The sequence below is a fragment of the Rhinoraja longicauda genome, chromosome 32 (genome assembly GCF_053455715.1).
Source record: "Rhinoraja longicauda isolate Sanriku21f chromosome 32, sRhiLon1.1, whole genome shotgun sequence".
NCBI classification, from domain to species: Eukaryota; Metazoa; Chordata; class Chondrichthyes; order Rajiformes; family Arhynchobatidae; genus Rhinoraja; species Rhinoraja longicauda.
The window spans coordinates 28,009,406-28,023,843 of NC_135984.1; the positions used below are offsets into that span (position 1 = coordinate 28,009,406).

Sequence of the window (14,438 nt, forward strand, 5' to 3'; positions counted from 1 at the left end):
TCAAAGGATGGCATTCTGCTCCACGACTGTCGAGTGATCATTCCGACGGAACTGCAATCGCCAATTCTGAAAATGTTGCACAAGACACACATTCGAATTGTGCGAATTAGGGCACTCGCCCTCCTGCATGTGTGGTGGCCGAATATCGAGGCCGATATAGCGGACCACTGCAAGGACTGCACCACCATGTGCCGTAACAGCGCCGAATCCACCGGAAAAGATCTCTGCATGGCCCGTCCCCGACCATCCATGGCAGCGAATCCACATAGATTTTGCCGGACCGTTGCTGGAGGACATGTGGCTGGTCGTCATGGACGCCCATTCAAAATGGCCACACATTATCCAAATGAATAAATATCCAACCACCGAAACAACCACTTCTGTTCTCAATGATTTGTTAGCCATTTGGAGATTGCCCGTAACAATCGTAAGTGACAATGGACCCCAATTTGCATCGCAAATGTACAGTGACTGGTGCAAACATCATTCAATCGTGCATCTACATTATCACCTTTTCATCCACCCACAAATGGTGAGGCGGAGCGGCTCGTCAGCGTTTTCAAGCAGGCCATGAAACATGCTGTTGGAATAGAAAATAAATCAAAACAATTGGTATTGCACGATTTCTTACAGCAGTATCGAACCATTCCAAACTGCACTACCGGTTGAACTCCAGCGGAGATGATGCTCGGACATCAAGTGCGCTCTCCCCTATCAGTTTTGAACCCGACCCGTAACTCTAACACGGCGTGCACTCAGCCAAAGAAGTCGAACAAGTCCAAATTCGTCATTGGTAACTACGTATATTAACCTAATTATGCGGCCAATCAAAACAAATGGTGCGCTGGCAGGATCATGGCTCACATTGGAACCAAAATGTTCACCGTCCAAGGACAAGAAGGACAGTGCCGACGGCATGATGACCAATTAAGAAGCCGCATTCCTCCAGCGAAGACTGCGCTGAGCCTGGCCAGAACCAAGCAGTCGGATAACCCGGTGCCGAATCGTGTGGACACATGAGTGCCTGATTTGCCCCTTCTGACGAAGTTCCACCAGACGAACTCCCTGCCGATCTGCCTGTGATCCCTCGTTGATCGACACGTTGCAATCGTGGTTATCCCCCAAGCCGACTCATTCAGGAATAGAGACGTTCAAACTGGAAAGGGGGAATGTGATGTTTGGTGGACCGTGTGGGGTGGGAGGACCCGTTGCTCCTCCCATGCAGCAGGTGGCACTGCACAGGTCAAAGGGATGGTTATCTCTGTCTGTACACAGTGCTTGAGTGTACAGTCAGATCCTGCGGTTGCGACCATTTTTAGTTGTCTTGCTGCCAGCATTGAGTTAATGTAATAAAGACTTCTGTTGTGCCTTGAAGACTCTCAAGTTTTATACAGATATAGAACAAGAACACGAAAGTTACGTTACTTCACTGACTGTTCAGAGGCTCGTATTAGATTTCCGATTTCCAGGAAAGCTTTGGAATGGAAATGGTAATTCATTGAATGTCACAGAAATAGACCGGCCGATCACTTACCCCAAATGCAGTAAACCATGGACAGTATATGCTGGCCAAGCAAATAATATTCAGATCCTGAATTATGAGATATAAAAGTGAAAATCATTCAAGTGTTGACCATGGGAGCCATTTAAAACACCACATCGCCTTCCAGCCACCATTTACTCGCAAACAGGGCTAAGCCCTTGCGTGAGATCATCTCGTCTTTAGCCAGCGATTAAGTGGTGACATGTGAGGCCATTTGTCGTGGTTCTTATTCATTGTGACACCAACTTCTTACCGTACGGAAGGTATTTCCTTTCCGTCGATTTGTATTTCACTTTACAGAATATTAATTGTTGGCAAGACGAAGGCCATGTGCCACTTAAAGCATTTGCGTCAGGCATTGTTAATACCAGATATCCATCTTTACCCAGTTATCTAATTTCCCTGGAGCAAAAAAAGGTAATTCAACCACTTACGGCATTCAGATATTCTATCCTGTATTTAATGAAGGGAAGCGACCTCTATTGGCTGCATTTCAAATATCCGTTATTTGAGATCAAGCCGAGCGTTGGAGGCGTATAATTTCACATTGAGCCATTATTTACCACAGAGTCTTGGGGAGTCTTACTTGAAATATGAGAATTCATTGTTCATACCAATGGGCTACCCAAGCGGAGTGAAAGGCGCTGCTCCTCAAGTTAGCGTGGGCGTCAGTGTACGTGTGTGTGTGTGAACTCGGTGGGTCGGATAGCCTGTTTCCGCGCTGTATCTCTAAACGAAGCAAAAACAGTGCTGTGATTGGTGATGTCACTCCTGTTTACGAAGCGGTTCCAAATCAGATGCTGCTTAGCAAACGCTGACAACTGGGGACATTGGTTAAACGGGGGATGTGACAATCCTATGTGGAAATAATTTGGTGAGTCACAGCAGCGCTGCAGACAACGTGACTCTGGCATCACCGCGGCGACGCCTTATTCTCAATATCCTGGCATTGACCTTTCAGCAGTATTTACATAAATTGACTGTGCTGTGAGAATCATGAGTTCGACGTTACTGGTATTCAACAGCGTATTCAACACGCTGTGCTCAAATGCGGACGCTCGAAGCAATATTTTGCCACTGCTACTTGAGATTTTTTGCCATTGGAGAAGGCGAAACTGCACTGACAGCATTGGTCGGGTATACAACTCAGCTGTTGCCGGTGAAAGTCCGGAACCTATAGCACTGTCTGGATTTGTTGCATTCTATGCCTTGATCTGAATCTGACTTTGAGGGTGCTGCTTCAGAAATAAGGTTGCAGCGCTCTTCACTCGGCTCTAATATGACGGAGGTGAAGTGTGATCTGTGACCGTGACTGTGGTCCAACATGGTTAGTGGAGAAATGGCCATTGTTTGTACCCTTCCAAAACCACGGTTCTGGTTAATAGCCTGTCATCACTATTACTAGATCCGAGCAAATGGTGACGGGCCATCACCATTATCAGGACCCCCAAAAAACTACTGTGCACACACAGCTTGAAACGGCCATCAGTCCTCAATCTTTTAAATTCCAGAAACATACTGACCCAAACTGCGACTGTTCGTTTAGTGTAAATTGCCGTCCATGTTTCTAGTTCAGTGCGGACACGTGGGCCGAAGGTCAGATTCTGCGCCATGTGACTGTAATGTCGGGAATGCAGTTCTGAAGCGAAGTATTCCTCTTCCATCTATCCATCACCGTGACTAAATCATGCCTTGACTGGATACACAGTACACTAACCCACCCTGGAGATTAATTTTATTCCATGTTTATACTAACCCTACCCATTTTAATGCTAAAATGATGAACTTCACCCTGATTATCATTCGCACTGTTCGCAGTCGAGTTGCGTGAATTGTGAGCATTGCCCGCGCGTGCAGTCTCCATCTGAACGTATTTATTCACAAAATGCTGGAGTAACTCAGCAGGTCAGGCAGCATCTCAGGAGAGAAGGAATGGGTGGCGTTTCGTGTAGAGACCCTCCTCGATAGCTTCCGGTTTCCAGGCCCCCCCTTTTATTTTTATTAAACTGCCGACCTCTGTCTCCATATGAACGATCAGTACTCACTCCACGACCTTAGTTCCCAAACGCTCGTCGCATGAAAGGACTTATCTGTTTACGCAGAGTACACAGACGCACCCAGAAATCACCAGGCTTTGTTTAACTCAGACTGTTACCTCCAGCAGAAAGCAGAGCGGATGTCAGTGTTGAGAAATACAAATAAATGTGTGTGTGACTGGCATTTTTTCCAAATCGTTGTGAAATAATTTAACCTTAACCATAAACGTAATTAATTTATTAAAGAGTATTGCTGGTACAACACATAACGTGAGATGTGTCGGATTCGCATTCAGTCGACATTTTAAACAAATATCTACCGAATTATACCAAGATTTCCCTTACTAGGGGGAGGATGGGGGTTGAGGACACCAGGGAATGCGCGTAGCAAATGTGTGGGTAATACACAGATAAGTTTAGGTTAATACGGACGCTGTTAATGGGTGGGTTTAAATCCCCTAACATTGAGTGGGGCTACCATAATTCTAAGGGATTAGATCGCGCACCATTTGCAATGTGGAAATGTTTAATGACCACCATACCCCACAAGGGCCGACACACGCATTGCCCTTGAACACAAGGCTGGCGAAGTGTCTGAGGTGCCAGTCGGGGAACGCTGGAGTCAGTGTCCATACACTATTGGTTGTTAAATAATTATGGCAAAAGATAGCACTGGTCCACATATCAAAGTCCTAAATTGTGCAAACTTAACATTGATGGCATGACAGGAGCTTGCAATATTTGATTGTGAGAGGCTGATATTCATGGGGGGGGGCTTTGGTAAATGGGAGGGGGTTTAAACTGCGATACGGAGACGTTATGGACACCAGTCTACTGGTAGGGCGAAGGGCAATATTGGTCTGCGTAGAGAAACCTGATTGACGAGGGATATTGAGATTCTGGCTAAAGACGATTTGTCAGGTATAAGTCGCTGCGATGAAACCAATTCATTGAAGAGTATAAAGGATGCAGACCTTGGTAATGAAGTTGGGAGGGCCACGGCGTAATGTGATATCCCTGACAGTTAAGACAAAGGAGAATCCTCATGGATTCTATGAATATATTTGAAGCAAACGTTAACGTGGGAAAAGGGGACCGAAGTGGTCAACTTTGCGTGGAGCTAAGGGGGATAAAAAAAAAGGTCGGTTGAATATTCGTAGAATCTATTGAGGAGCAGAATTTTGCTGAGCTATCGAGACGTTGGGGAGGAAGAGATGTTACCGCTCTCGAAGCTGATGAATTGCGAGGCACGAGTCGATGCAGCCTCTGACGTCGTGGGAAGCACGGGAAAGAATTGTTGTGGCCCTAGTAGAGAATCTGTTTGTCTTTGTTTGTCAAGGGGAGGCATCAGAAGACTGGTGATGTCTTCTGATGTAGGAAACGTTATGCCTTTATTTAAGAAGCGTTGCGAAGTCAACCCAGGGAAGTGTAGGGATGCGAGCCTTGCGCCAGCGATGGGAAGGTTATTGCTGAGGAAATGGACAGGAATGATTTATGTCTATTTGGGAAAAAAATCAATAAACAATGAAGGATAGTCAGCGAGGCGTTATTCCGACCTCGCAAATTTCATCGAGTAATTTGCCAACGTATCCACGAGCTTGACGATGTCGCGGAGGTGACTTTACTTACATGGGCGTTAGCGTGGCATTTGACAATTGTATCCAGAGTCAAGTCAAGTCAAATTTATTTGTCACATACACATACACGATGTGCAGTGAAATGAAAGTGGCAAAGCCTGCGGATTGTGCACAAAAAAGAATTACAGTTACAGCATATAACTAAAGTTAATAAGTTACTATATACTATATATAGTATATATACTAAAATTTAGTCTCTGGGGTTATAAAAGTTGACAGTCCTGATGGCCTGTGGGAAGAAACTCCGTCTCATCCTCTCCGTGATGATTATATGGAACAACCTGCCTGCGGAAGTGGCGGGGTCATTGAAAATTCGAACAATTGACATCCGGACAGTTACATGGATAGTGAAAATCCAGAGAGGCACCGGGCAAATGAGGGCAAGCATTTCACACACAGCACTTCTCCCCAACATCCCCAGCTACTGATTCCACACCTTCCCACCTGTTCGCACAGCTCCCTATCAGACCCCCCCCCCCCCCCTTCAATCACACGCATCCTCACCAGCCCTCATTTCTGCACGAGCCCCCACATTTCCCCAGCAGTCCCTCTTGATCCAATAGTTACCCCACGGGGCCGCTCTCACTGATCCCACACTTACTCCACCCGCTCCTACTGATCCCATACCCCCCCATCCGAGCCCACAGATTCCACACTCCCACACTTCCCCCAGCGGCTCCCACACTTCCCGCAACCAATCCCACTCGTCCCACACTGTCCACAATCGCTCACAGCAACCCCACACATGCCCACCAGTCCCCACTAAACACACGACTTGTCGCCCACTCCCATTCTTCACACATTACTCCACGCGCTCCCACTGACCCTATCGTTTTATTTCTATCGTCCACTGCCCCAACCCGCAGGAAACTCCATCGATCACATATCTCCTCCAAATGAGCCAACTGGCGTTACGGTTTCTCCACCGTTTGGACGAAGTCAATCTTTTCATCTACAGCTCCTTCCTTTCAACTCCGTCCCTGCCACAACTCCCTCTACCTCACACCTCCCCCACTGCGTCTCCGGCCACAAGCGTCTACTGGTCGCATCATGCCCCATTTGTGCTACGAACTTCCCCACCGCTCCACCGCTAGCATCTCCAATTGAACCACAGTTTCCCATGAGCAGAACCCGAGCCAGACGTATCTTCCGTGCGCGTCTCTCCGCCTCACTGAGATCTCTTCAATCTTTCCCTTCGACACCAAAAGTGGACGGTGAGTGGATGGGCGAAGGCCAACGTCACCAGGACGAGGAACCCTAAGTTAAGCTGTCAGATAGAAACATAACAAGATAGAGTCAGTAGTTGGGAATTGGCAACCGGAGTTGTCCATTCGCACCTTTTAGACTTCATCAAAGTTAGCGACATTTTCTTCACCTACCCGACAAAACTGGATTTCAGATTAATCATAGAAACATAGAAACATAGAAAATAGGTGCAAGAGTAGGCCATTCGGCCCTTCGAGCCTGCATCGCCATTCAATATGATCATGGCTGATCATCCAGCTCAGTAACCTGTACCTGCCTTCTCTCCATGCCCCCTGATCCCTTTAGCCACAAGGGCCACATCTAACTCCCTCTTAAATATAGCCAATGAACTGGCCTCAACTACCTTCTGTGGCAGATAATTCCACAGTCTCACCACTCTCTGTGTGAAGAAATGTTTTCTCATCTCGGTCCTAAAAGACTTCCCCCTTATCCTTAAGCTGTGACCCCTGGTTCTGGACTCCCCCAACATCGGGAACAATCTTTCCGCATCGAGCCTCTCCAACCCCTTAAGAATTTTATATGTTTCTATAAGATCCCCCCTCAGTCTTCTAAATTCCAGCGAGTACAGACCTAGACTATCCAGTCTTTCTTCATATGAAAGTCCCGCCACCCCAGGGATCAATCTGGTAAACCTTCTCTGTCCTCCCTCTAAGGCAAGAACGTCTTTCCTCAGATTAGGAGACCAAAACTGCACACAATACTCCAGGTGCGGTCTCACCAATGCCCTGTACAACTGCAGTAGAACCTCCCTGCTCCTAAACTCAAATCCTCTTGCTATGAATGCCAACATACCATTCGTTTTCTTCACTGCCTGCTGCACCTGTACGCTTGCTTTCAATGACTGGTGCACCATGACACCCAGGTCACGTTGCATCTCCCCTTCTCCTAATCGGTCACCATTCAGGTAATACTCTGCTTTCCTGTTCTTGCCGCCAAAGTGGATAACCTCACATTTATCCACATTATATTGCATCTGCCATGCATTTGCCCACTCGCCTAATCTAACCAAGTCACTCTGCAGCCTCCTAGCATCCTCCTCGCAGCTAACCCTGCCACCCGAGTGTGTGTGTTTGGGAGAATCTATGCAGGTATCTGCGGAAGATTGATACTCCATCGGTCTAAATGTTGGTTTGATGGTCGGCGCTTACTTGAAGGTGAGTCGGGCGCCATCAAATACAGCATGCTAGATTGCCCGAGTTGCATCAATGATGGGATAAAGTGACATTGCTCGCGTTTTCTCGGGTATGGGATTTAGGATGTAGGGTTGCTGGGCACGGGGCTGCTTGTGCAACATTTTTAAGTCCCTTTCTCTACAGATCGCGTAATGTGGATTTTCTTCCGATACTTACGTACAATGGGTCACCCCGCAAGGGTCCGCTGACGAGGATGGCGCAAGGATACTGGAGGAGGGAAACGATTCCGGCCAGAGCTTGCGTCACTCCGTAAAGCTTCCCGAAGTGGCACGCCGGAAACCTGATGTGAGAGGAGGAGGGGGAGCAGAGGACAACGATTAAACCTCATTGTATCTCTAAACTAAACTAAAGTAAACTCGGGTGATTCCCCAGTCCAACATTTCCAAAACGTCCATTGTTTGTCGACTACCTCAACTGTTTCTCACGCTCCCTTTAAGATATTTGTAGCCCCATTATCCGCGCTCATTTTAAACTCACCATCGCTGCATTTCCCGGCTCCCTTTGAAATCAGCTGGGCATTGGAAACGTTAAATAACATTTAACAGCACCCATAGTCGGGATCGAACCCGGGTCTCCGGCGCTGCCAGCGCTGTAAGGCAGCAACTCTACCGCTACTCTACCACTGCGCCATAAACTAGAGTTCTGGTAACTTGAGTCAAGTCACGTCCTGGATGTTAAGCTATCAAGGTCTGGGTCTCAGGCTACCAAACTTCTTCACGTTGGAAGGGCAAGAGTGGCGCCGTAGAAAAAGCCATTATATCGCAGCTCCAGATACTCGGTTCGATGCTGACGTCGGACGCTGGCTCTCTGAGGTTTCTACCTTCTCCATGTGACCGCGAGGAAATCCCCGACGGCTCAGGTTTCCTCTCACGTCTCAAGGTCGCCGAACGAGTTATTTTAAATTGGTGGGATGAATAGGTCATGTGTGACATTAGCGCGCGCGCTTGTAAGTTGCCGTGAAATGGATAAACATTGCGACGTCCGTCCATGCCGAGAGTAAACATGAAATGTCGTCACAAATGATATGTCCAGAAAATAAATTGAACCAACAATAACTCCTAGATCCCTCTGCTCCACAACACTACCCAGACGCCTACCGTTTACTGAGTAGTTCCTGCCCTTGTTCGACGTCCCAAAATGCAACACCTCACACGGTATTAAATTCTATCAAACAGTCCTCCACCCACCTGGCCGATCGATCCAGATCCTGTTGCAATCGTTCACAACCGTCTTCACTATCTGCAAAACCACTAACTTTTGGATCATCAGCAAACTATCTAATCTTGCACTGTATGTTCTCATCCAAATCATTGATGTAGATGACAAACAGTAAAGGGCCCAGCACCGAACCCTGAGGCACACCACTAGTCACAGGCCTCCAGTCTGAGAAGCAACCTTCCCCCATCACCCTCTGCTTCCTTCCATGGAGCCAATTTGCTATCCATTCAGCTATCTCTCCTTGGATCCCATGCGATCTAACCTTCCAGAGCAGCCTACCATGCGGAACCTTGGCGAACGCCTTACTGAAGTCCATGTACACAACATCTACAGTTCTGTCCTTTTTGCTCACATCTTCAAAAAAATCAATCAGATTTGTGAGACACGACCTCCCACGTACAAAACCATGCTGACTATCCCCAATCAGTCCTTGCCAAATGCCTGTACATCCTATCCCTCAGAATACTCTCCAGTAACTTACCCACAACAGATGGTAAGCTCACCGGCGTATAGTTCCCAGCATTTTCCCTGCAGCCCTTCTTGAAAAGAGGTACAACATTTGCCCCCCTACAGTCTTCCGGCACCTCTCCTGTATATAAGGACGACTCGTAAATTTCAACTAGGGCTCCCGCAATTTCCTCTCAAGTTTCTCTCAATGTCCTCGGATATATCAGATCAGGCCCTAGAGATTTGTCTACCTTCGTACACGATACCTACTTTCGGTACTTCTTCGACGGTAACACTGACTGCTCTCAAGACACTTCCAGTGACTGCTCCAATTTCCCCAGTCCTACTGTCATTCTCCTCGGTAAATATAGAGGAGAAATATTCATTTAGGACCTTGTGCATTTCCTGTGGCTCCACACAGATGTGATTGCTTTGATTCCTGAGATGTCCCAGTCTCTCTCTAGTTACCCTTTCCCCTCTTATGTATTTATAAAATCTTTTGGTATTGTTCTTAATATCTTTTGGGATTGTCCTTAATGGCAGCTTCATGTCCCTACCACCCCCAGTGTTTACAAACGTAACACTCGGTCCTCCTTTAATTCTTTCCTCTTTCGGCTTAAATCTTACCTCCTATTTTTAGACACCCCAATGCTGTGGACAAGGGCTGTCGTAATCTATCTGATCTATAAGACTCGAGATTTCATCATCATGATGCTATTCCCCTCAACCTCCTTTATTCCGGGGGGGGGGGGGGGCTGTCCCGTCTACCCAGACTCCTTTTAACTGAAGCCATTCAGCCCCGGCAACATCCTTATGAATCGTTTCTGCACTGTCTAATTTGTGTAAGTGTACGCTTGATGCAGCGATTCAATCGGCGGTGGGGCACACTTCCGCGCTGTATGCCTGCACATGGACTTACGCGATGGCGAGAAATGCCGCGTCACTTCCGTAGAGGAAAGTTGCATTGGTCACTAGTAGGATGAATGTCGCGTACTGCACTTCCAGCACGGGTATGGTGGCGCAGATACTGAAGAGGGTGGAAAGCGTGGCGGTGACGGCGAGAGAGAGTACCGCTGACTGAATGTCTTCCAGCCTCTGGACGGCAGCCCAATCTGAAACAAGAGAATACGCAAGCAATCTGTTAGCCGTCGGTGCTCCAGCAAAACACTGTGTGTACAGAGGGACCGTCATAACCGCAAGATAAAATGTTGTGCTCCACAGAAGGCAGTGGAGGCCAATTCACTGGATGAATTTAAGAGAGAGTTAGATAGAGCTCTAGGGGCTAGTGGAATCAAGGGATATGGGGAGAAGGCAGGTACAGGTTACTGATTGTGGATGATCAGCCATGATCACAATGAATGGCGCTGCTGGCTCGAATGGTCAAATGGTCTCCTCCTTTCTATGTTTGTACGTTTCTAAGTTTCGATGTTTTGAGCACTCAATTGGTCAGGCAGCATCCAGCAGGAGGAAAAGAGTTTGTATTTCAGTTGAAAATAATACCCTTCATCTGGTCAAAATAAATGTAGAAGCAAGCGAGCTATATTTTACAAAGGGGAAGGTTAGATAGATAGAGCCACGACTATATCAGGATGCCGGGAGCTTTACTTGGACAAATGAGCCTCAGACTCATACATTTCTCCCCACCTTCCCTCTCCCCCTCTCTTTTCCGCATAGTTCAAGCGTTCCCCGGTCAAACACTTTGGTGCAGTGTGTATTAAAACTTCTTGCTAGTACTGCACAGATTTTCCAAAGGAACTTTTGTGGGTGAGTGGTAGGATCTGGATTCAGTAAAATGTGAATTGTGTAGGTTTAGCCGGAATGTTAGATCACACCGATAAAGGGTGATCGCCACACCGTAAAAGCGGCCTGGTGGAATTAATCAGAATGATAGTGGATGCTTGTTTATTTTTCCGATTCGAGGCTGTGGTCAGATATCCTTGCTGTGTTTATTGTTGTCTGTCCTATATATTAACGATTTGGATGTGAACGTAGGGAAAATCTACGGGTGGGGGGGGGGGGGGCGGTGGGGGGGGGGGCGGTACGTGTACATACTAGATACACTAAGACATACCAAATTGGATGCGACTTTCCTTGTGAATTGTAAATTGTGCTTTGCTGTGATTAAGGACAAGGGTACGATTGTATTTGTTTTGAGTTTCTGTGAGAGTTGGGGTTCTGGAATAGGTGAAGATTATGAGACTGGTCTGGGTGAAAATCGGTACGCGTTCCTGGTGAGGAAAGGGAGACTGGAATGGGTGAAGTTTGGACCACGGGTCTGGGTGAGGTCTAGGCCACGGGTGTGGGTGAAGTTTGGGGTACGGGTCTGGATGAGATTGGGATACGGATCTAGCTGATGACGAGGTTGCGAATGTGGGTGAGTATTGCGATCCGATTCTGAATTGGAGAGGAAAGGGATAAATTAAGTGGGAAAGGGCGGGTAAAAGACACAAGCAGCAAGTGAGAACATGGGGAGAAAGAGAGGTGACTCGGAGAAAGAGGGAACAAAGAGTAGGGGAAGGGGAGGGAGGGGAAAGGATAGAGAATGCGGCATGAGCGAAAGTAGAGAGTGGAGAGAGAAAGAGTGAGTAAGAGAGAGGAATAGAGAGGCGAATATAGGGAAGTGGCACGGAGCGATTGAGTAAAAGAAGAGTAATGAACGATGAGAGAATGGGAGAGAAAAAATGAGAGTGGAGATGGGGTTCCGATCCGAGCGGCCATTGCTAAGCCTAGGGTGCAGTGGGCGCCAGAAATCAGTATGAATCTGAGGAGACCATCGGCACTCCGTGGATTACCTGTGCCTGATTCTAACGGCCGAGCTCTCAGTTTGTGTCGGTCCAGGATCAGCCCGTTCAAGGGGGCACTCAAAATGGAACACAACTGGATGATGGCAAAAGCGTTCGTAAATTTGCTCACTGTCAGAGAGTAAATTAGATGTGGAGATAGTTAGACAGACCGACCGACCGACCGACCGATAGACCGACCGACAGACCGACCGTCAGACAAGCAGACAGACAGGCAGACAGGCAGGCAGGCAGGCAGGCAGGCAGATAGACATTGAGACACAGGGACGGGAGATGGGGAGAGACAAAAATCACAAGATATTAGATAATCATAATAATAATCATATTCATAATCATACTTTATTACCCAAGTGTGTTTCGCAACATACAAGGAATTTCATTTGCCATACAGTCATACCAATAAAAAGCAACCAAAATCACAAAATACATTTTTACATAGGCATACACCACAGTGACTCCTTCACACTCCTCACTGTGATGGAAGGCGAAATAAAGTTCAATCTCTTTCCTTCTTTGTTCTCCCGCGGCCGGGGGCCTCCAACCTCCCGTTGTCGGGGCGATCTTTGCTCCCGCAACTGGCGGTCGAGCCCTCGGTGTCGGGGCGATCAAGCTCCCGCATGGGGGGGGGGGGGGATCTCCGCCCCCCCCCCCCCCCCGCGCCGTGCGATCGGACCCCGGGTCGGGGCTAGTCGAACCTCCTGCGACTTCGAATCTTCCCGACATCAGTCTCTACCCGAGACTGGGAGCTCCTCGATGGTGAAGTCCACAGGCCGCGGTTGGAGCGTCGATCCCGGGCAAGGGATCGCAGGCTCCGATGGTAAGTCCATGGCCCCACGGTGGGGCTCAAAGTCAGTCTGGAGCAAGGCCGCCAGCTCCATGATGTTAGGCCGCAGAGCGACCGGATATACGATCCGGAAAAAAATCGCATGAACGGCAAGGTAAGAGATTGAGAAAAAAGTTTCCCCAGACCCCCTCTCTAACATAAAACAAACCAGAGAACATTAACACATACTTTTTAAAACACACTAAAAGTAAAAAATAAAAATCGGTGGAATTAGATACACTAGATACATCGAATTGAACACTACTTTGGGTGTGAATAGCAAAATATCTCTTGTAGTTATTCGGAATTAGCGCCTGGTCGCATTTCCCTATGTGTTGGTGTGAGTTTTGCGATGCTGGTTGAGGGGAAGATTTTGGTGCCGTCTGGGTGAAGATTGATCTACGTGTCTGGGGAGGAATGGGGCACGGGTCTGGGCCATAGACCTGGTTGAGGTTTGGAGTGCGGATCTGGGAGAGGTTTGGGATAAGGGTCGGTGTTTACATTGTAAGATGCGTCTGGTTGTGGATTGGTATACGGGTCAGGGTGAAGATTGGGGTACGGGTTGGGTGAAGATCAGCATACAGGTTGGAAATTTATTGAGATACGGGTGTGATTTCTGATTGTGAAACTGATCTGATTGTGGATTTGAACGGGCGCCTGTATATGGATTACACGCTAAGTTTGCGATTTAGAGCGCAATGGTGTCTGCATTTCTTTGCCGCAGATCACTAAGCGATGCACAGACAGTTTTCCAATTGATTTGCTCTGAACTTCCGGCCGTGAAGCACTAATGGGAAGAGCCTGGAGCGGCCTCCTTACATAAAGCTTATTCACTGTCCCGGAGACACGAAGGGTTAATCATCGACGTGGTGCCCAATAGTGGAACCAGCCGCTCCATCTCGCGCACCAAAGTTGCCGACGCAACTTTCAGAGGTCCCAGACTGAGCTGGTACTGAAGTAAGGGACCTGGGATGGAATCACACCAGAGGTTTATGGTCAGAAGACAGTGGAGATCACTGCAAAACTCCGGCCATTGCAATCCCTATTGACTTCTAGTCTCTGTGTGTTCAAACCAAATGTTGGATTGTTCTCAGTAATACCGATATGAGCCGCCCCCTTTTTCTCTGCACCCCTCCCCCACACACCTCTTATCCATCTCTAACTCCCATTAATCCTTCGCCGCCTCCCATCCTTTCTCTCCCCATACTATCTCACCATCCAACCCCAACCACAGAATCTGTCTTTACTTCTGTTCGCTCCTTCCATTACTCGACGGCCATCTTCAACCTCCATTGCCTATATTCTTCCTCAATATAATTCTCTGCTGCTCCTATTTCTCCCCCTCACCCCTTCAATTCGTTATTCTACCCTTCTCCATACACTCTTTCGTCCCTCTACTCAGATTATCATCTCCCACCGCCTCTCTTTTTCACATCATTCACTTTATTCTCTCTCCGTCACTCCTAGTTCATTC

At 47.7% G+C, this 14,438-nt stretch overlaps 1 protein-coding gene across 1 annotated transcript in view; it reads right to left on the reverse strand.

Moving 5' to 3' along the window:
* Positions 1-927: 927 nt before the first annotated feature.
* The window catches only part of LOC144608754 (equilibrative nucleobase transporter 1-like), a 32,685-nt gene continuing 19,174 nt past the window's right edge, over positions 928-14,438 (reverse strand). The window contains exons 9-15 of the mRNA XM_078426825.1: positions 12,121-12,252; positions 10,260-10,452; positions 7,828-7,955; positions 4,801-4,947; positions 3,589-3,633; positions 1,535-1,591; positions 928-1,130 (exon numbers count right to left, since the gene is read on the reverse strand). Coding sequence (XP_078282951.1) covers positions 928-1,130; positions 1,535-1,591; positions 3,589-3,633; positions 4,801-4,947; positions 7,828-7,955; positions 10,260-10,452; positions 12,121-12,252 — 905 coding nt within the window. The remainder of the gene's footprint in view (positions 1,131-1,534; positions 1,592-3,588; positions 3,634-4,800; positions 4,948-7,827; positions 7,956-10,259; positions 10,453-12,120; positions 12,253-14,438) is intronic.